The sequence below is a fragment of the Cervus elaphus genome, chromosome 15, assembly GCF_910594005.1.
Source record: "Cervus elaphus chromosome 15, mCerEla1.1, whole genome shotgun sequence".
NCBI classification, from domain to species: Eukaryota; Metazoa; Chordata; class Mammalia; order Artiodactyla; family Cervidae; genus Cervus; species Cervus elaphus.
In genome coordinates, this window is record NC_057829.1 from 84,817,963 (window position 1) to 84,839,113 (window position 21,151).

Here is a 21,151-nt window from a genome sequence, read left to right on the forward strand (position 1 = left end):
GCTCCTTCTCTTCCTCTTTACCTCCATCTGCCTAGCATTTTCTGGGTTCTTCCCAGGTAGAGGTGATACTAGATATTCCATGTACTCTTTTTTCTTTTTCACTGTTTTTTTAATTGGAGGGTAATTACTTTATAATATTTTGTTGGCCTCTGCCATATGTCAGCATGAATCAGCCACAGGTATACATATGTCCCCTCCCTCCTGAACCCCTCTCCCACCTCCCTCCCCATCCCACCCCATCCCACCCCTCTAGGTTGTCACAGAGCCCTGGCTTGAGCTCCCTGTGTCACACGGCAAATTCCCACTTGCTCTTTCTTTTACTTATAGTAATGTATCTGTTTCCATGCTATTCTCTCAATTCATCCCACCCTCTAACACATGCATATGGAATCCTGAAAGATGGTACAGATGACCCTGCTTGCAGGACAGCAATGGAGATGCAGACATAGAGAACAGATTTATAACAAACATTTGAAATCAGATGATGTCTCTCTGTCTCTCTCTTCTTTTTATTGAAATCGGACGGTCTCTCTTTCTGGTCAACAAATCCATTGTTGACCAGAAGTTGAAGGATTTGGGACCCTGTGACAGGGGACACACTAATGGCAGGAGGAGCTAGCCTTGCAGTTTCACGGAGTTACAACCCTGACTACTTCTCTTAGACCACCACGGCTGTGTTCTTAGGGATCAGAGGAGAGTTAGTCATCACCGTTGTTGAGCTCCTACTATACAGTGGGTACCATGCTAAACCCTTGATGTGGATTGCTTCCACAAAGTTATTATCCTCATTTTCCAAAGGTTATTATCCTTATTTTTACAGGGAAGGAAATTAAGATGAGCGATTTTAACACAGAGGTTAAAAACCACCTGCCCAAGATCACATAGCTCAGTTGGTAATGAATCTGCCTGCAATATAGGAGACCCCAGTTTGATTCCTGGGTCAGGAAGATCCGCTGGAGAAGGGATAGGCTACTCACTCCAGTATCCTTGGACTTCCCTTGTGGCTCAGCTGGTAAAGAATCTGCCTGTAATGCAGGAGATCTGGGTTCGATCCCTGGGTTGGGAAGATCCCCTGGAGAAGGGAACTGCTACCCACTCCAGTATTCTGTCCTGAAGAATCCATAGTCCATGGGGTCACAAAGAGTTGGACATGACTGAGTGACTCACTTTTCACTTCAAGATCACATAGTAAGCAGCCAGACTGACACTAGTTCTTTCAGACTCTGGAGGCTGTTTTCTTAACCTGTATGTTCTGGTACTAATTAATGAGAAGCTGAAGAAAAAAAAAACAAAAAAACACTAGCTACAGAAACCCAAAAAGCAGAGCTCCATGCAGCCAGGCAGGGCAGCTGGGATGCTTGGCTCCCTCAGCTGTCCCTGGGCCCTCACACATCCCTGCCCCACGAGAGAATTCTCTTCACCGTAGTCAGTCAGTACTGTTAGAGTCTGATTTTCCTAGCCAAGAGGTTACAGAAATGTGTCATTTGAAGAATGAGTTCCACCTGGAACGTTCTGTTTCCTCAAAGGTAAGAAGTAATTATGTGGGGAGACGTATTCCTTTAGAACAGCTCCTCCCCGGATAACCCAGCCTGTGGTTTTTGGTTACAGGATGTGACCAGGCGCCAGGCCAATCTCCCTTATTTTGCTGAAGGACGTTATAAAGGGTGGGTTTGTAAAGTTAACTCCCAAAGCAACTGACGTTCTCTCCTCTTGACGTGCTCTTCTGCCCTGGCGCGTGTGCGCGTGTTCCCTACGCAATGGCGACGGTTCGCACAGCTACGAAGAAACTTCCCAAGCTGCCTGTCTTCCTGGAAAACTCCTCCTCACGCCCTAAGTTCTTCTCAGCCAGAAGCTCAGTTCAAAGCAGCAACCAATGGACTACCTCTTGCTCCTCTGCAAACATTTTCTGAAGAGGAGATGATGATAAAGAGCACAGGTGAGTGAAGCCGGGTTCACCACACTTCCCCTCAGGTCACGGCGTGGCCTTTGGTATGAGATCACATGGCCTGTCACAGGACTGGGGCGGTGTTCTCCTAAGTTTGTGAATGGAATTTTTGTCATTAATTTTAAGTCTTCCTCTTTTCCTTTTTCTTTAAAAATTAATACATGCCAGATTTATAAAATAAAGACTTATTAGTATTTTTTTTTCCCCTACAGTTAAAAAATTTGCCCAGGAACAAGTTGCTCCTTTTGTTTCAAAAATGGATGAAGATTCAAAAATGGAAAATTCCGTAATACAAGGATTATTTCAACAAGGGGTATATAATTCATGATTATTCTAATTTCAAACTTTCAGAAATACCTTCCAGTGTTAAAATGCATGCATACTTTTAAATTTAGGAATGGTAATGATGGCATAATTTCCTAGTCAGAATTATGTGACTTCTCTTTCAGATTGAGAGCCTAGTTAAATTTTTTTTTTAAATTGAATTAACTTTTAAAATTAGAAATACCGGTGCTTTTTAAGTAAAAGGTTAGAAGCAAGAGTGATTTCTTCAGACCAGTGGTATTAAACTGGGGTCTGTTTTTGTTCCCCAGAGGATATCTGGCAATGTCTGAAGATGTTGGTAGTGACAACTAGGTGTGCTACTGACATCTTGTAGGATGCAGGCAAAACATCTCAGAGTGCACAGGCTGGCCTGCTGAGACACAGAATTATCCAGCTTAGTAACGCCAAGGATACGAAAACTTGCTTTAGTAAAACTTCACACCAGAGCATCTACCTGAATCTCTGTGTATGTAGGAAACCTAAAAGCAAGAGGTTCATATCTGAAATCCATCAGAATAACCCAGGCAACCAGTTTCCAACTTTTTAATTAGAAACTCATGGTGCTTTAATAGAAGCACAGTATATAAAATAGATAAAAATAGAAATGTTCTGACTGTGAGTATAGGGAGAGGTTATCAGCATGGGAGCCCCACGGAGAACATTTCAGAATCACCGGGCTCTTCATCTCTCCCTTCTGTATAGGTGAGAAGATTTTTCTTGATTTTTTTGGAATACCAAGGCTCTCCCTGGTAGCTCAGCTGGTAAAGAATCTGCCTGCAGTGTGGGAGGCCTGGGTTCGATCCCTGGGTCGGGAAGATTCCCTGGAGGAAAGCATGGCAACCCACTCCATATTCTTGCCTGCTGAATCCCCATAGAGCCTGCTGGGCTACAGTTCATGGGGTCACCAAAAGTGGGGACATGACTGAGCGACTAAGCGCACACATGCAAGGCTACCCCAGGTGGCGCTAGTGGTAAAGAACCTGGCCGCCAATGCAGGAGATGTAAGAGACGCAGGTTCTATCCCTGGGTTGGGAAGATCCCCTGGAGGATGGCATGGCAACCCACTCCAGTATCCTTGCCTGGAGAATCCCGTGGACAGAGGAGCCTGGTGGGCTATTATCCATGGGGTCGCACAGAGTCAGACACTTAGCAACTTAGCACACAAGGCTATCCCAAAACTAATAGTCCCTATTAGTTCAGAGCCATTGGCTTAAATCTTAACCAGTTATCGTGTTTGAAAATTAGCCTTTTCCAGTAATTGTTTTATTTCTTACTGTTCAAATAATACTAGCTTTTTTTGTTGTTGTTAAATACCATACAGTAGTAGTTTTTCAACTTTCTTTTAGCAGTGAAACTGTTGGGAAAATAGAATCTTATGTGAAGTCACAGTGGTTCAGAAAGCATCCACTTCTCAGCCAGGTCCATTTACAGAACCTCAATTCTCTGAGAGGTCTTGGGGTCCCACAGTTTGAGCTTCCCTCTCTCGAGGGGGTAGTTCTTGCAGGCAGGGTCCTTTGTAGCGACAGGTTGCCTGCCACATCGCAGTCACACACTCCTTGGGGGTCTGCGTCCTTTCATATCTTGCATCAGCTATTCTCGGCCTCACGTGACTCCTAACTTCTGACCTCTGCAGAGGTCACCTGCCAAGATAACTGACAAATATGTCCATCGGTGACCTTTTTAGAGAAGCAGTGTCTCTGACACCTGTTAAAGATGTGATAGTCCAACATTCTCACGCCTCCGTCAGCCTCCAGGCACCTCCCAGTCCCGAATCCTTCCTCAGAGGACATCATTGCGGGTTTGCTCAGCCCCTCTATCCTCCCCCTTGCGGTTCTCACTTCCTGTCAGCTAAGTTTCCCATCAGCTGAAAACATAACTATACCCTGGCTGCAGGGCGTGCAGCTCCCTACGACCTGGAGAGAACAGAGAGAAGCATTCCTCTGCCTGCTCACGGCTTTGTGTGTCCCCCCACCCACCTCAGTAAAAGGCAGAAGTTTTACTCTACGTGAAGAGAAGTCAGAGTATTCACAGTTTTGGGTCTTGAATTACATGTGCACACATTCTCTTTCTGAAACGAGGATACTTAGAAAACGGAATACTGTGAATGTTTCCTGTTCCAGACGGAGGACTGGTTACTGAACAGTCAGGCAGTTAACTGAAAAGCCTTGACCAGTTTTGACTATGATTGTCAAGCAGCTGGGCCTTGTCTTGTGTGATTCTAGGAAACACTAGACCACATGTGGTCTGCTAACCATATGAACTTGCTGAAATAGTCCCCAAAAGAATGGTCATTCAGTTATTCATTCAATTATTATCTCAGTTTAAAGGATCAAGGTGGAGGGGACTGACTCAAAGAGATTCTGCTCAGTGAAATTGGAGATATTCGCTGCTTTCTCCAGTTTCCTTATTACATACTTTATTGCTATTCCATTTCAGTATCCTTCAAATTATTTTACCTCTCTTATTTCTGTTTTTTAGATACCAAAAGCAAATAATTGATAGTTCTAGCATGTCATTTTATCTTTTGAAAATATATTTCTGTTATAGATTTTTCTGTTACAGATTTTTTTTTGTTATTAGAGGGATAGAGCCATACCAAATAAAAATAACATATACGTACAGAATTTAAAAATTAAGAACGTATATAGTTACAAATTATTTTTGAACTCATTCTTGCAAGAAATTGTCCCATATAAAAAATAGCTTTCTTAGTGTGTGTTTCCTTCTTTTTCCTTTAGTTGATGGGTATTGAAATTGACCCAAAATATGGAGGAACGGGAGCTTCATTTTTTTCCTCTATCCTAGTGATAGAGGAGTTAGCCAAAGTTGATGCATCTGTGGCTCTGGTATGCGAAATTCAGAACACATTAATTAACAGGATGATTGGAAAATACGGAACAGAAGAACAGAAGGCTACCTATTTGCCCAAGCTAGCTACAGAAAAGGTGAGTTGACATGAGTTGTTGAAATGGATCTGATCTTGTCTAAATGTAGGATGTTTTCAGGAGAAAAGTAGCTACAGTGTTGGCTTTTCTGTTTAAGACCACAGCACAGCACCACTAATTACCCAGGCAGTGCTCAGTAAATTAATGCTGCCCTGGTGGCTCAGATGGTAAAGAACGTGCCTGCAACGCCGGAGACCTGGGCTGGGAGGGTGTGACACCCCACTCCAGTATTCTTGCCGGGAGAATTCCATGGATAGAGGAGCCTGGTGGGCTACAGTCTATGGGATTGCAAAGAGTTGGACATGACTGAGTGGCTAATACACACTAGAAAAATACACTCGGAAATTTAGAGAATTACCATTGCACAATTAAATTATTTCTGTTTTGGGCCCAATTATATCTATTATTTTGATTGGTAGTTTCATTTACATTGCAATTATGAAAACCAGTTTAATGAAACGTAACTTTGAATATGTGTGCTTAGATCTTTAAGTCTGACCTAGACAAATAGTGGGATATATTTTGGGAAATAATGCTGTCAGAATGCCTTTACTATTTTGATATGTACAGGCTTTTGGAAGTAGCTAAAAGTTTTTGATTTTCAAATGTTGATTTTGCTATAAGTGGGTATTTGTTATCCAGAATATAAATATAATAAATATAAATATAGGTCTTAATTTGGAATTTTTTCCTTGCATATGTAGGCATCAAGTATCTGCATTTCAGAGGCTGGAGCAGGTAGCGATTCATTTGCTATGAAGACCAGAGCTGATAAAAAGGGAGATTATTACATCATCAACGGGTCAAAGATGTGGATTAGCTGCGCTGAGATTGCTGGGCTGTTCCTGGTGATGGCAAATGCAGACTTTTCTGCTGTAAGTTTGAAGACAAACGTGCTCGCCATTGCCCCCCTCATCTTTTCTCTTTGTTTCTTTTCCTTACTTCCATTTTCTTCTTAGGACTTAGTCTTAAATTCTTCATTCTCCTCAGAATTGGAAAGGTTAGACAGCCAACATCTTTTCATCCGCTTAATTTACTAACCTCCTAAAACAAATATGACAATTAACAATAAATTTTAGCTACATGGAGGACCATTGAATTAATCTCCTAATCTGTTAGACAGGAGGCTAGAATCTTGAATTTTATAGAATTTCAGATTTTCTGTTTAATAAAGAATTTAAATAGCTATTTAGTACATTTATTTATTTATCTTTGATGTGGATCATATTAAGTTTTTTATTGAATTTGTTACAGTATTGCTGCTGTTTAATTTTTTTGGCCAGGAGACATGTGGGATCTCAGCTCCCCAGTCCCTGGTTGAACCCACACCCCTTACATTGAAAGGTGAAGTCTTAACCACTGGACAGCCAGGAAGTCCCCTAGCACATTTTTTAAAATTCTTTTTCTAGCACATTTATTTTTAAGAATGTTTTATTACATTCTTAAAATAAGAAGAGCTTATTCTTATTTAGAAGAAAAAGGGCTTCCCAGATGACTCAGGAGTAAGGAATCCGCCTGCCAGTGCAGGAGTCACAGGAGACACTGGTTCAATCCCTGAGTCTGGACGATCCCCTGGAGGAGACAATGGCAACCCATTCCAGTTTTCTTGCCTAGAGTATCCGTCATGGACAGAGGAGCGTGGTGGGCTACAGTCCATGGGGTTGCAAAGAGTCGGACATGACAGCACGCACATACACATTCAGTTGAAAAATAGACATATAGCAAAATGGTAAAGATTGCTTTTGTTTTTTCTCTAGGGTAACATTTAATTAAATTTTGAAATGTATAAAATAAAGTTAAATTTAAGTTGAGGAATTAATCATGTAATACTTTTGTGTTGCTTAATAATTTTAATAGCAACAGTGGTTTCTGAAAGTGTAAAATAAACAGTAAAGTTCTTGATATTGAGTCTACTTTCACCACTCTGGCTTCATAACACACGTGGTGCAATTCTGAGTTCATTAGTATATAGTGCTAAAGTCTGCTTTTAGTTTTCTGTTTACTTTGAGCCCTTTGGAAGTAACAGATCTTCTCAGTCAAAGTGGTGATAGCATTTTAAATCTGCATTTCAGGGGTATAAAGGAATTACCTGCTTCTTGGTCGATGGTGATTCCGAGGGCCTTCATATAGGGAAACCAGAGAACAAATTGGGAATCAGAGCATCTTCCACCTGCCCAATCACATTTGAAAATGTCAAGGTGGGTATCTTAGACAAGGAATAAGCTCTGCCTATACGTATAGATGCGAGTAAGGTATCAAAATTACTAGTCCTACACAGGAGAGTATTTTGCAAACCTCTTGAACAGTGATCTTCGTTGAGGTCATGACCTCAGTGTGCTTCTCACAAGCGTTGACACCAAGGACAGAAACCGGTCTGCCCAGCCGCTGTCTCCAGGGCCATCTCATTCGCCGTTTAGCAGCCTGGTACTTAGAGTGCACCAAACGTGGCTTTGGAGGAGGCCACAAGGTGGGGCTGTTGCCCAGGAAGAATGGAAAACAGCCGGGCAGCCCCCCGCAGGTGAGAGTTGAGTCTTAACAAAAAAAGCCGGGATGACTAGAATGAGGTGCTTCAGACTTGACTGAGTTAGGGCAGGGTGCAATCCGTCAGCTGCCACTGGTCAGCATGTCACCTTTCTGGCTCCCTGGTGACTGTCTGTGTGCTCCTGGGGTGTCCTGATGGTGTCGTGTGACCTCACTGCTGCACCCCAACTCTCTCTCTTCTCCTCATCTCTCTTTGCTTTCGCCACGCTGCCCGCTCTTGTCTCCTAACTGCTCATGTTAAGAAGCTAAGTGTATTTTTTTTTTATTTCTCTCCTGCTCTCTATAAAGCAGTTTTTTTTTGTTTGTTTGTTTTGTTTTTTTTGTGGCCATGCCACACAGCTTGTGAGATCTTAGTTCCCCAACCAGGGTTCAAACCTGTGCCCCCAACAGTGAAAACGCAGAGTCCTAACCACTGGACTGCCAGGGTTTTTTTTTTAATTGCTGTCTTTTTTTTTAAATTGATCCTAGTCTAGATTTTTAAAATATGAGTAAACAGTTTAATCTATTTCTTCAGTCCTCCTTTATCTTGTGTCCACACGCATGTGTCCACGCACATCACTCCATTGATTTTTGTCGCAATAAGTCTCAACAGAAGAAAAAGACTTACTACCCTTACATGTTTTCTGTTATTCCTAATAGTTTATTCACATTGTAGCATACAAGTAAGAGTTTGGGGAGGGGGGGAATTGTTATTCATTTATGTTGTTGTTAATTGCATGAGATTTCATTCTTCTAGATTCGACAGATGTCTGTGCTAGGCTCTGGAGGAAGCAGTAGTGAACAGCGTGGACTTGAGTTCTATCCCTCTGAGAGTGCATGGGAAGCCGTTTAGGAGTTACAGAGACATACCGGACAATTTCCTTGGAGTTTAATGAATACTATGCTAGAGTGTTATCACAGAAATTGAGAGTATATGTGCATTTGAAAATATATAATCAAAATGAATTATGGCAAATTAAAGTGAGAAATAACTGCACATTTTTCTTTTCAGGTTCCAAAAACAAATATCCTGGGACAAGTTGGACATGGCTATAAGTACGCCATCAGGAGTCTTAATGAAAGCAGAATAGGAATCGCTGCACAGGTTAGTCAGATTTTAGCCCTTTAACTTGACTCTTCTACACACAGTCAATTAAAATGTGAAAAGGAAAAAAAAAAAATCAGTAAAACCAGTGAGTATTTGGAAGCTTGTCAACACAAGATGGCGCCCTTCCCTTCCATGAAGTCAAAGAATAGCTTCTGGCTGTGATTTCTTTAAAATTCCACCTTGGTCAATTATGTAATGTCCTCAGACCCAAACAGTGGCTTAGAGCTAACAGTTTTTTTCTGCTTTGGGAGCATTAAAGTATTATGTCATACCTGGATTGATAACAAGTACATTGTAGATTAATGTGGTATTTTTTTTGAAAATCAACTTTTCAAAGCATGCAATTCATTTTGCAATTTTTAAAATTAAGAGTAAGTAACATTTAGGGGAAGACCCCGGGAGGGATTGGGGGCAGGAGGAGAAGGGGGCGACGGAGGATGAGATGGCTGGATGGGATCACCGACTCGATGGGCATGGGTTTGGGTAAACTCTGGGAGTTGGTGATCGACAGGGAGGCCTGGCATGCTGTGATTCATGGGGTCGCAAAGAGTTGGACATGACTGAGCGACTGAACTGAACATTTAGGGGGCTTCCCTGGCAGTCCAGTGGCTGACTCCATGTTCCCAGTGCAGGGGGCCCGGGTTTGATCCGTGGTCGGGGAACCAGATCGCACGTGCCACAAGGGAAGGCGAAGATCCCAGGTGCCACAACTAAGACCCAGCACAACCAGATAAATAAACAAACACTTAAAATAAGTAAATAAATCTTTTTAAAAAAGGAAGAAGTTACAATCTATTGTGGGAGTCTCTGTAGGTAATGAAAGATTTTTACTTAGTGATTTGCATGTGAAAATCAAACAACTTTTTGGCCTGGCACTTAGAGATAAAATGACAACAATTAAACAGATATATATGATAAGAACTATTCAAATTTTTTTTTTTACACCAAATTTGCCCTTTAAATAGCATATTAAATTTTTCTATTAGATGACACCAGTTGTTTTCTAGAATCACAAAATGAAATCTTTGGTTTTATGAATTCATTTTTGTAATGTATTAACTTTTAATCAGTGAGTATTCAGAAAACAAAAACTTACAGCTTTTAGATTTTGAAGATACTGCATATATTAACTATTTGGAGTAGTTAAATTATAATTTTACTCTAGATTTTTCTTCCCTGCTGTTAATCTGCTAATAAAATAGTCTTAGCTCAAACTTAACCCATATTTCCCACAAAGCATAGATAACATATCAGTAAAGAGAACTGGCTTATCTGTTCTTTTTTAAAGTTTTTCTGTGATTCACCTTCATCACATGTGGCATTAAAAACTATAGCACTGGATTTTGTTCTTCACCATCTCCTGGAGTTCGCTCAAACTCATGTCCATTGATTCAGTGATGCTGTCCAACCATCTCATCATCTGTCACCCTCTTCTCCTCCTGCCTTCAGTCTTTCCCAGCATCAGGGTCTTTTCCAGTGAGTCAGCTCATCGTAATCGGTGACCAAAGTATTGGAGCTTCAGCTTCAGCATCAGTCCTGCCAATGAATGTTCAGGGTTGATTTTCTTTAGGATGGACTGGTTGGATCTCTTTGCTGTCCAAGGGACTCTCAAGAGTCTTATCCAGCACCAAAGCTCTTATTAATCCTGATCATATACAAGATGGACCAGAAGATAGAAGGTTCAGAAGCGATAAAATTTCTGAGGCTTAGTTTGTGCCTAGAGACTCAAGCTTAAAGAAGAATTTGTAAAAGTGGGCATAACCATACCAAAAAGTCTACCTCCATGCTGGAATCAAATGTACTCTTCTTCATAGGAAATTACTCACATTTTCTCCCAATTCATGACTTTATGACTTCCTAATCTAAGCTTAGCGACAGTGGCAATAGAACACAGAGAAAGATGGAAAACCCTGCCTTCCTGCCTGCTTAGTCACATCCGACTTTTTGCAACCCCATGGACTGTAGCCCACCAGGCTCCTCTGTCCGTGGGATTTCCCAGGCAAGCATACGGAGAGGGTTGCCATTTCTTTCTCTGGGGAATCTTCCTAACCCAGGGATCGAACCTGAGTCCGATCTCTCCATACTCTCTCCAGTATTCTGTATTTCCTGCATTGGCAGGCAGGTTCTTTACCCACTGAGCCATCAGGGAAGTGTTCTCCCAATTACTAGACCTTAAGTTCTATAAATGCAGTGGGTGAAGGTCATTAACATATGCCTCACCATCTTGGTATGCCTAATTCTTTCTCTACCCCAACTTTTCAATTTGCCTGTAAAAAGAATTTGTAACCTGAATAATTAAGAACATAAACTATTAATAAAAAAATAAGAAAGTCTGATTTTTTTTTTTAACAGATGCTGGGACTGGCTCAAGGCTGTTTTGACTCCACTATTCCATATATTAAAGAAAGGGAACAATTTGGCAGAAGGGTATTTGATTTTCAGGTATGTAATTATGGGCATCTTTCTACCGTTCCATACTCTGTTGTCTTCCTGTTAATGAAAAGCTTTGTTACAAAGTCGCAAGGGAATCCTCTCTGGGATTTTAATGGGAGAGGCACAGGAAAGAAGGAATAGGTCTCAGTGTGTATACTTGTGACTGCCTTGACCTTCTCCAAGGGCAAAACAGTAGTCCTTGAGGCCTGGTTATGGCATGATTCAGGATACACAGGTGAGCACTTGGGAGCTGCCTCTTCATGGATTCCAAGTTCCAGAGCCTGGGGTTTGTGGTCAGACATCCTGGGTTAGAATCCCAGTTCTTTGTCTTGCTGGCTTAGTCCTTGAGCATGTTACATCACCTCTGCAAACCTCAGCTGCTTCATCTGTAAAAATAACACTGCGGACTCTTTAGGATGATTTGGAATCAAATAGATGTTTTAAGGGGCTTCCCTGGTGTCTCAGATGGTAAAGAATCTGTCTGCAATGCTGGAGACCTAGGTTCAATCCCTGGGTTAGGAAGATCCCCTGGAGAAGGGAACAGCTACTCTCTCCAGTATTCTGGCCCGCAGAATTCCATGGACAGAGGAGCCTGGCAGGCTACAGTCTATGGGGTTGCAAAGAGCCGGACACGACTGAGTGACTTTCGCTTTATTTCAGATGTTTCAAGTGCTTGACACAGTATTAAAAATAACACTTACATTTTTAAACATAATTCTATGATAATTTATCTTTTAAATTTTGGCATGCATGCTACATTGCTTCAGTTGTATCTGACTCTTCTCGACCCCATAGACTGTAGCCCGCCAGGCTTCTCTGTTCATGGGATTTTCCAGGCAAGAATACTGGAGTGGTTTGCCATGCCCTCCCTCCTCAAGGGAATCTTCCCGACCCAGGGATCAAACCTGCATCTCCTGCTACTCTTATATTACAGGTGAATTCTTTACCACTGAGCCCCCAGGGAAGGCTTTAAATCTCGGCAGTTGTAAACAATTTACCTGAACTTTGAAAAATTTTTCAGAAGCAATATGTGGAGTGGTTTATTTTAGACTGCATGTTTTAAGCTACCTTCCGGTGGCTCAGACAGTGAAGAATCCACCTGCAATCAGGAGACTTGGGTTCGATCCCTAGGTTGGGAAGATCCCTTGGAGAAGGGAATGGCTACCCACTCCAGTGTTACTGCCTGGAGAATCCCATGGACTAGAGGAGCCTAGCAGGCTACATACAGTCCATGAGGTCAAAAAGAGTTGGGTATCACTAAATAACACTTTTGCAAAATGAATGTTTATTTTCGGGGAAGTATGTTTTGCGTCTGTCAGTGTTCCACATCCAGGCAGGATTTTGACGATGAGCTGTGTTTCCAGAAATCGTGATTCTCTGAACCGGGTCTGACTATTCCAGGGCCTCCAACACCAAGTGGCTCACATGGCCACCCAGCTGGAAGCTGCACGATTACTCACATACAATACCGCGAGGCTCTTAGAAGCTGGAAGGCCAATCATCAAAGAAGCGTCTATGGCCAAATACTACGCATCAGAGGTAAACCAAGCAAGAGTCATGCAGTCTTTAAAAAAACTTTTTTTTAAACTTTTTATTTTATACTGGAGCGTAGCTGGTTAACAATGCTGTGATAGTTTCAGGTTGCAGTCTTTTAATTTTTAAGATATTTATTTATTAACCTTGTCATTTAGGAACATTGCCTAACATTGTCATTAGGAACATTAAAACATTTGTTTGTCTTTCAAGTAAAATAACATGGACCTTCGAGTTCCTACACAGGAAATGCAAGAAAGTAAAGCTGCCATAGGAGGGTGCTTTAACTCTGTAGGGTTTCCATGTTCTCATGGCTCTCAGGGGGAAACCAAGTCACCCAGTTCAGGTGGAAAACCCACTGTAAATCCCTAGGTGAGCCTCAGCTGAACACTGGCATCGTGGCTGTGGTTTCAAGTTGGGACAAAGCGAATGCCCTGGAGATAATGTGAAGTAGAAAATAGCAGGAAAAGGCTGTCCACATGTTGACTGTACTCTGCATGTAACATGGTGGACCTGGGCGGAAACTTGGTCGCATCACGGGGCTAGGCAGTATGTGTCATTCCCTGGCCTCAGATATTTCTTTAACCCCTTCAGCCCTCAGGTCTAATCTTGTGCCTCAACCTCCCTTCTGAGCTCCAGACTAACAGATCCGCTTCTGCTTTACCCGCCACGGCCCTCCCCTGCCCGCCACCCTCCCTTCCCACCCTGCACAGTCACAAACCTGAGTCCCCTCGACGCCCCTCCTGTGCTCCCGCTCCCTGTTGAATCCGTCATCCGTTGTGAGAATTCCACCCCTCAATTTGTCTTGAATTTGTTTCTCTCTCCCCTGGTATTTATTACCAGTTGTCTAGTCCAAGCTGTACCACCTCTTTACCAAACCACCGGAGTCACCTTCTAACTTCTCGCTGGTCCCTGTGGCTTCCTCCAGTCCAGTGTCCCTTTCAAGGTGTCCATGAGGCCATGCCGCGCTCCGGTTTTAAACCCTTAGTGACTCCTCACAACAAATGGGACCTTTTTATTCACTTCCTATTGTTGCTTTGAACAAATTACTGAGAAGTTGGTGCCTGAGATAGTACAGTTTTATCATCTCACAGCTCTGGGGTAAGACATCTGAAATGAGCCTCACAGGTGGTGCAGTGGTAAAGAATCCACCTGCAATGAAGGAGACACACAGAGACTCGAGTTCTGTCCCTGGGTCGGGAAGATCCCCTGGAGGAGGACACGGCAACCCACTCCAGTATTCTTGCCTGGAGAATCCCATGGACAGAGGAGCCTGGCGGGCTACAGCCCATGGGGTTGCAGAGAGTTGGACACGACTGAGCGACTGAGCACACACACGCACATGCACACGCGTTCACACATGTGTGCATGTACACACACATGGGGTGAAATTTGAGTGTCAGTGGAGCTGCCCTCCTGGGGACTCTGGGGGAAAGTCCATCTCCTCTTCTTCCCCAGCTTCTAGAACCCACTCGCTTTCTGAGACTCAGGGCCCCTTCCTCTGTCTTCAGAGCCAGCCGTGTCGTGTGTTTAGATCTTCCTGTGTCTGTGGTCACATCACCCTCCTCTCCTTCCCTCTTTCCATTATAAGGACCCTTGTGAGGACACAGGGCCTGCCCTGATAACCTGGGATCATCCCTTAACTTAATCAGCCTGCAAGTTCCTATGCCGTGTATGTGGTGCACATTTGTACTTTCTGGGGATCCTTCTCTGGACACCTTTTGGGGGCCAGCAAAATATTTAAACTGCTCACATCACATGAGGCCCACTGCTGCCCACACCCATTCCCTTTTCACAGCTCACCCCCATGCCAGCCCGTTGGTCCTCAGGCCTCTGAGGTCGATGAACCCATTTCCCCCTTGGAGCCTTTCTACGTCTCATTCCTCAGTTTGAAATGTCCCTGGACTTGTCCTTTAGTTGTCAGCGAGGCTGTACCTTCCTCACCCATTGCCCCATCTAAACCATGGCAGTTTCTCCTGCAGGCTCTTCTCTGACCCCATACAGTTTTTCAGTTTCGGTGATCGTGGTTCACCATCTGTCTCTCTGAAAGACCAGCAGGACCAAAAGGACAGTGAATGGTCAGTGCCCAGACATTGTGGCTGGCAGAGTGGGTGATACAAGAAGGCCCTTAGTTAACATTTGCTGAGTAAATGACACTGTCGACAAGTGTATGAATCTAAAACAAAGACCCTAATTCTCTTAAAAAATGAATTTTATGAACTAATAGGAAATTTTCCATAAATGGTATGGAGACTGGGACGAAGAAATGTTAATTTACAAAATAACTTCAGTCCTTCCAATTGCCAATGGCAGAGAATCCGTGTTACTAAGAATATTCTAGAGTGTTGGTCATGTGTAAGTTATGTGGTTTCAGCATGATTTGTGCTTCTTTTTGGTAGGTTGCAGGCCTCATTACCAGCAAGTGTATCGAGTGGATGGGAGGAGTGGGCTACACCAAAAGTTACCCTATGGAAAAATATTTCCGAGATGCGAAGATTGGTAAATAGAGTTTTTAACATTTATTTTGTTTTATTTGACTCTGTAGGTGTTTTAGGCTGTTGTATTTGGTTTGATTTTTTTGTTGTTGTCGTTACTGGTACCTAGGAAGAGGCAGTTTTAATCTCTTCAGTTACTATATTTCTTGGCTCTCCTTTTTTTGTGGCTGGGTTTTTTTCCCCCCTACTTCTTCCTTCAAAAAAGTAGATTTATTTTTTTTTTAAAGCATCAAATTGTCTTTTTAAATGCCTCAAGGCCTCTGAAGGCCTTTCAATAAAGCCACAACAAATTCTGCTGTCTTAATTGTTCTTTTACTAAAAATGTTAATATTTTTGACTGGTTTAATGCTGTTGCTGGAAGCTCAGTTCTAATTTTAGACATTAAGTGGGTAACCAAGCCTGAGCATTCTGCTGCTGTACTGCCAGGTGGGAAGACAGAAACTCAGCAGTTATAAAAGCTGCCTATTCCCAGGAAACCATCCAGGCTTGTGCCTTGATAGTTTAGGAACGGGAAACCTCACCTGTTTAATACTGATTCTGGAAATCTGTAAATCAAATGGAATATTGTTATCTCTTAGGTAAAATTACCTTGTCAAATAATACCACATTTAGGGGACGTTAGATAGTGTTCCTGGTAAAGTTTTATAGTAAATGCAGAGGTGGTGTTTGCAGACCTGATTCTTGTACAGACTCTTTTACCGTGGCTCCACTCCTATTTGTTCCTTTTCTCCCCTTTCTTTAAGGCACAATTTATGAAGGAACTTCAAATATCCAGCTGAACACCATCGCAAAGTGCATCAGAGAGGAATACTGACAGGACAGCCAGAGAAGTGGGGCCTCTCCCTGCTGCCGCTCGTGTTAAATTTTAAACTCTGTGCCTTGTTGGGGGCTGTGGATCTCCGTCTCACTGAATGATTTCATTTGGGCCTTTCCTCTTGGATCTGAGACCCTTTCTGTCTTTTCTTTACAATCTGTTTAACTTAGGCACAGAAAATCATTTTTAAAATTTGGGAAGAAATGTGCCCATATTTTCTCCAAAACTATTTTTAAAGCTCTATATGCATGATCATTCTAGCTTCAGTATACAGAAGTTTCACTTTATTAGAATTTGGAAAAATAAAGACAGTTTGAGTCTTTCTTGCAGATATGGCTATTTTATATTCCTATCATTATACATCATCAGTCAAAGAGACATTTGTGATCATTGGCAGCTCTATTGAACAAACAGATTCAATTCCAAGTTGCTAAACTAGGTAGACACTGATAAAAATTTATTTAGAAAAATCTAAAAGTTTTTGGAAAAGCTCATTGGAAAAGACCCTGATGCTGGGAAAGATTGAAGACAGGAGAAGAAGGGGATGGCAGAGGATGAAATGGTTGGATGGCATCACCAACTCGATGGACATGAGTTTGAGCAAGCTCTGGGAATTGGTGTTGGACAGAGAAGCCTGGTGTGCCATAGTCCATGGGGTCGCAAAGAGTCAGATGCAACTGAACTGAAAGTGTTCTGAATATAAGAAAATGAGTGGAAAATGAGGGTATAACTCTATAGTTTATATAATTGAAGAAAACATTTTAACAAAGGAAAGTGATATAATTTGTTCCTATAACTGACCAGTGTGAAAGGTGTATTTTATGATGATTGCAGTAAATCATTTTGAAAACAAGTCTTGAGGACTTCCCTGATGGTCCAGTGGTGAAGAATCTGGAATCTGCCTTGCAGTACAGGGGACATGGGTTTGAGCCCTGGTAGGGGAACTCAGATCCCATATGTCATGGAGCAGCTGGGCCCACACTCGGCAACTACTGAATTTGCGTGCTCCAGGGTCCGTGTGACCCGACTAGAGAGCCCGTGTGCCTCAACGAAAGATCCCATGTGACAGAAGACCTGACACAGCCAAATAAATAAAAAAACATTTAAATAAATAAAAGATGATTGGACTTAAAAAAAATAATAAACAGTCTCTACAGTAGTTTTCAAGTATGAAGTTTAAATAATTTGGTTTAATAATCAGAATATACTCAACACTGTAATATTCATTTTACCAACGATGCTGTTTACTTCTCTTTATATTGAATACTTGGGCTTCAATTTAAATTGAATACTGAGTAAAATTGTTTACTCAAGCTTAGTTGTTGAGCTTTATCATGATAGGTAATTCAGAAATTATACTTTAGTTCAGTGATTATCTAGAGGGGTTGTCTTGCCCTCTTAATGAAGTGTATTAAAATCCTGCAAGCTATCAAGGGTGAAACAGATCACCAGCCCAGGCTGGATGCATGAGACAAGTGCTCGGGGCTGGTGCACTGGGAAGACCCAGAGGGATGGGATGGAGAGGGAGGCAGGAGGGGGGATCAGGATGGGGAACACATGTAAATCCATGGCTGATTCATGTCAATGTATGGCAAAAACCACTACAATATTGTAAAGTAATTAGCCTCCAACTAATAAAAATAAATGGAAAAAATAAAATATACATTTTTAATCTAAAAAATAAATAAATAAATAAAATCCTGTAAGGAAGGAGGAGTACAAGAGAGCTATAGGGTTTGAAAAGCATATTTAGATATTATATAAAAGGACATATCTAGGAAGGCAAAAATCTGTTGTTTTACAGTCAAATTATAGAAAGGCAAAGCTCAACAAAATATCTAGCTGGCAATGCCAGTTCTTCAGTATCAGGGATTCTCGACCAGGAGAACAGAATCTAAGTCCTCTGTCCCCTAGGCGGGAGGTGTACAGTGAAGGGCTGAGTGTATTATATTTCCTGGGACAGGGCATGCATTAGAGGTGTTGGAGAATGTTTCAACACATCCAGTTGTTTAAAGCAATCACTGCTGTCAAATGGGAAGCACTTTAGTACTTTAATGAAAGGATGACGTTTATTAAGAAAACTTGACATTTTGAAAGTAATTTTGCTTTACACATTCATGTTCTTCAAATCTGTATAATGCATATCTTGGTTAAGTATTCAGAATTGTGTAAGTATAGTGGAGATAGGAGTTACATTAGAATATTAGAAATATGGACAAATTTTGACCTCTGATCAAAAGGGATCAAGTCTACTTTCAGATAGATTGCTGATGGAAGCCAGTCATTCAGTCTTTCAGAACAAAAGGACAGTACTCTGATAAGGAAAGTAGGGGATGGATGAATTGTCCTAAAGCGTGGCAGGGACAACTTTGATTTCTGTGATTATTTGAATGAGGTGGGCTTTTCAGATGACAGAGTAGAAGCCAATATCAGTAATGCTAACTTCCTCCCCTAGAGTTATAAACATGTGAAGCTACAATAAACCTTGTTCAGATTAGCAGTATGAGCGAGGCTTCCGTGTATATCTGAACCTTGAATTTATATTTCATATTGGTACAGTTCTAATTGTGTGTATATTTTTGCGCATGTTTGAAAATAACAGTTGAAAATCATGTATTATAGTTAATATCTGTCCATGCCTTCTTCCATTAGTGAATTTTGTTATTGTACCATTTACCAAAAAGGATATGGTGGGTTTTCCTCATAGTTCTTCCATTATAGCTTTTCTTAATAACCATGACTTTGGGGGTTTTGAGTTTGTGTCTAGTGGAAGGACAGACTTGTTTATCTCCTGAAACCTATCATTACTGTTTGTTAATTTGAGGATAGGGCCATTACAGGTCCCAGAAGGAAGAGACTTGAACACAAGCACCAAGTCATATTTATGTGGGCAGAGCTGGACTCACCCCAACTGCCACGTTAGTATTGTCAGGAATTTCACTTTACAACACAAAAATGAATCGGTGTCAAAGGTTTTAGAATTATGGAAAGCTCCCGATTCCTGGTGTCTCGGTAAAGAATCTGCCTGCAGTACAGGAGATCCGAGTTCAGTCCCTGGGTGGGGAAGATCCCCTGCAGAAGGGAATGGCTACCCACACCAATACTCTTGCCTGGAGAGTTCCATGTACAGAAGCAGGCTACAGTTCATGGTGTCGCAAAAAGTCCCACACGACTAACTGACTAACACTTTCACTTTCAAATCTTAGAAAGACTTTAGAGAACCATCCAGCCAACTCTCTTCATTTTAAAAGTGAAGGATTCATGTAGCCCAGAATACTTACCCAAGATCATCCATCCAGGGCCAAAGATAAGACAGAGATCCAAATGTACTGTCTCCCAATTCAGTGTTCTTCCTACTGTTTACCACTGTCTCTGTTCAACACATTCTGGATTACATCCTTGTTATGTTTCAGTCCTCTTATTGGTTTGTTTTAGGTTTAACTGATAAAGGAATAACATTTCAGAAGTGTTAAGACTGATAGATGTCACTACTTACATTGATAAATCATCTGCCAAATAATACCAGCTCTCCTAGGATGTAGCTGGTACGTCAAATGTGAGGATGATTGTAATCACTTGGTTTTATGATTATGGTGTGTTTTAGTAAATGCACTAGTTATATCCTTGCTGATGTATTTTTGCTGATCTTTCAGAAAGTAAAACTTTGGTTGTAATGGTACACATCAGACTGTAATCATGTTACAAAATCAGTATTCTACGGAGAATGAAAAAATAAAGCACTGCCTGAAGGCTTTTGCTACTTTAATAAAGCAAAATTGTTTGTTGTGCATACAGAAGTAAGAAAACAATGTACTCTTCTTGCAAGACAGACACTGTACCTTTGTTTACCAAGCTGATAGCTTGCCTGTCATGTAAGCCAATTTTGTTTGTTTTCAGGGAAGAGACCAATTTTAAATTCGTGATGCTAAATAAAATTTTTACCAGATTGATCACCCCCTTCCCCTGCTTCTTTTTAAAGCGAAAAAGCAGCTTTAAGTGGAGAGGTCACTTCTTTTGAGCACATCTTCACAGTATGTACTGGGGTTTCCCTGGTAGCTCAGATGGTAAAGCGTCTGCCTGCAATGCAGAGACCTGGGTTCAATCCCTAGGTCGGAAAGATCCCCTGGAAAGGAAATGGCAACCCACTTCAGTACTCTTGCCTGGAAAATCCCATGGATGGAGGAGCCTGGTAGGCTGCAGTCCATAGGGTTGCAGTGAGTCCGACACGACTGTGACTTCTCCTCACAGGATAGCTCTTATCTAGCTGATATTTATGCCTGTGTTTGTAGTATCATGTCTGGAAATCTTGTATTGGTGGACCTCTTTCTCAGTGATACACTGTTGTCTAAGCTCATAGGAGGTTTCAGCCTATCTCTTCCTCATCATTTCCTGCAGTGTTTTAGAAATCTAGACACCAGTCCATCTTTACATTTGTCATCCAGTGATGTGGCCACGCAGTCACTGTGACCAAGGGCACGAGGTGCTGTGCACTCCAGGCTGCCATGCGAAATTGAGGAAGACCTTATTCTTATCAGAACGTTTATGTCAGGTGTCTTTTTTTCCTGTTCTCCTTAGTGAATCCACACACACAGAAAACCACCAAGGCCAACCCTAAAGTATTTCTTTAGGGACTTTCCTGGTGGTCCAGTGGTTAAGACTCTATGCTCCCAATGCAGGAGGCCCAGGTTCCATCCCTGATCAAAGAACTAGATCCCACAGGCCACAACTAAGAGTTTGCATGTGAACTTAAGACCTGTCACAGCCAAATTAATTAGTTTAAAAAACTCATCATTTAAATGGAGAAGGCAATGGCGACCCACTCCAGTGCTCTTGCCTGGAAAATCCCATAGACGGAGGAGCCTGGTAGGCTGCAGTCCATGGGGTCGCAACGAGTCGGACACGACTGAGCGACTTCACTTTCACTTTTCACTTTCATGCATTGGAGAAGGAAATGGCAACCCACTCCAGTGTTCTTGCCTGGAGAATCCCAGGGATAGCGGAGCCTGGTGAGCTGCCATCTATGGGGTTGCACAG

The 21,151-nt window shown here is 42.0% G+C and overlaps 1 protein-coding gene across 1 annotated transcript in view; it reads left to right on the plus strand.

The window, feature by feature from the left end:
• Positions 1-16,446, plus strand: part of ACADSB (acyl-CoA dehydrogenase short/branched chain) — a 35,210-nt gene extending 18,764 nt beyond the window's left edge. The window contains exons 2-11 of the mRNA XM_043925689.1: positions 1,777-1,936; positions 2,158-2,258; positions 5,008-5,214; positions 5,919-6,089; positions 7,287-7,412; positions 8,747-8,839; positions 11,195-11,284; positions 12,677-12,814; positions 15,208-15,307; positions 16,047-16,446. Coding sequence (XP_043781624.1) covers positions 1,777-1,936; positions 2,158-2,258; positions 5,008-5,214; positions 5,919-6,089; positions 7,287-7,412; positions 8,747-8,839; positions 11,195-11,284; positions 12,677-12,814; positions 15,208-15,307; positions 16,047-16,117 — 1,257 coding nt within the window. The 3' untranslated portion in view covers positions 16,118-16,446. The remainder of the gene's footprint in view (positions 1-1,776; positions 1,937-2,157; positions 2,259-5,007; positions 5,215-5,918; positions 6,090-7,286; positions 7,413-8,746; positions 8,840-11,194; positions 11,285-12,676; positions 12,815-15,207; positions 15,308-16,046) is intronic.
• The last annotated feature ends 4,705 nt before the right edge of the window (positions 16,447-21,151 follow it).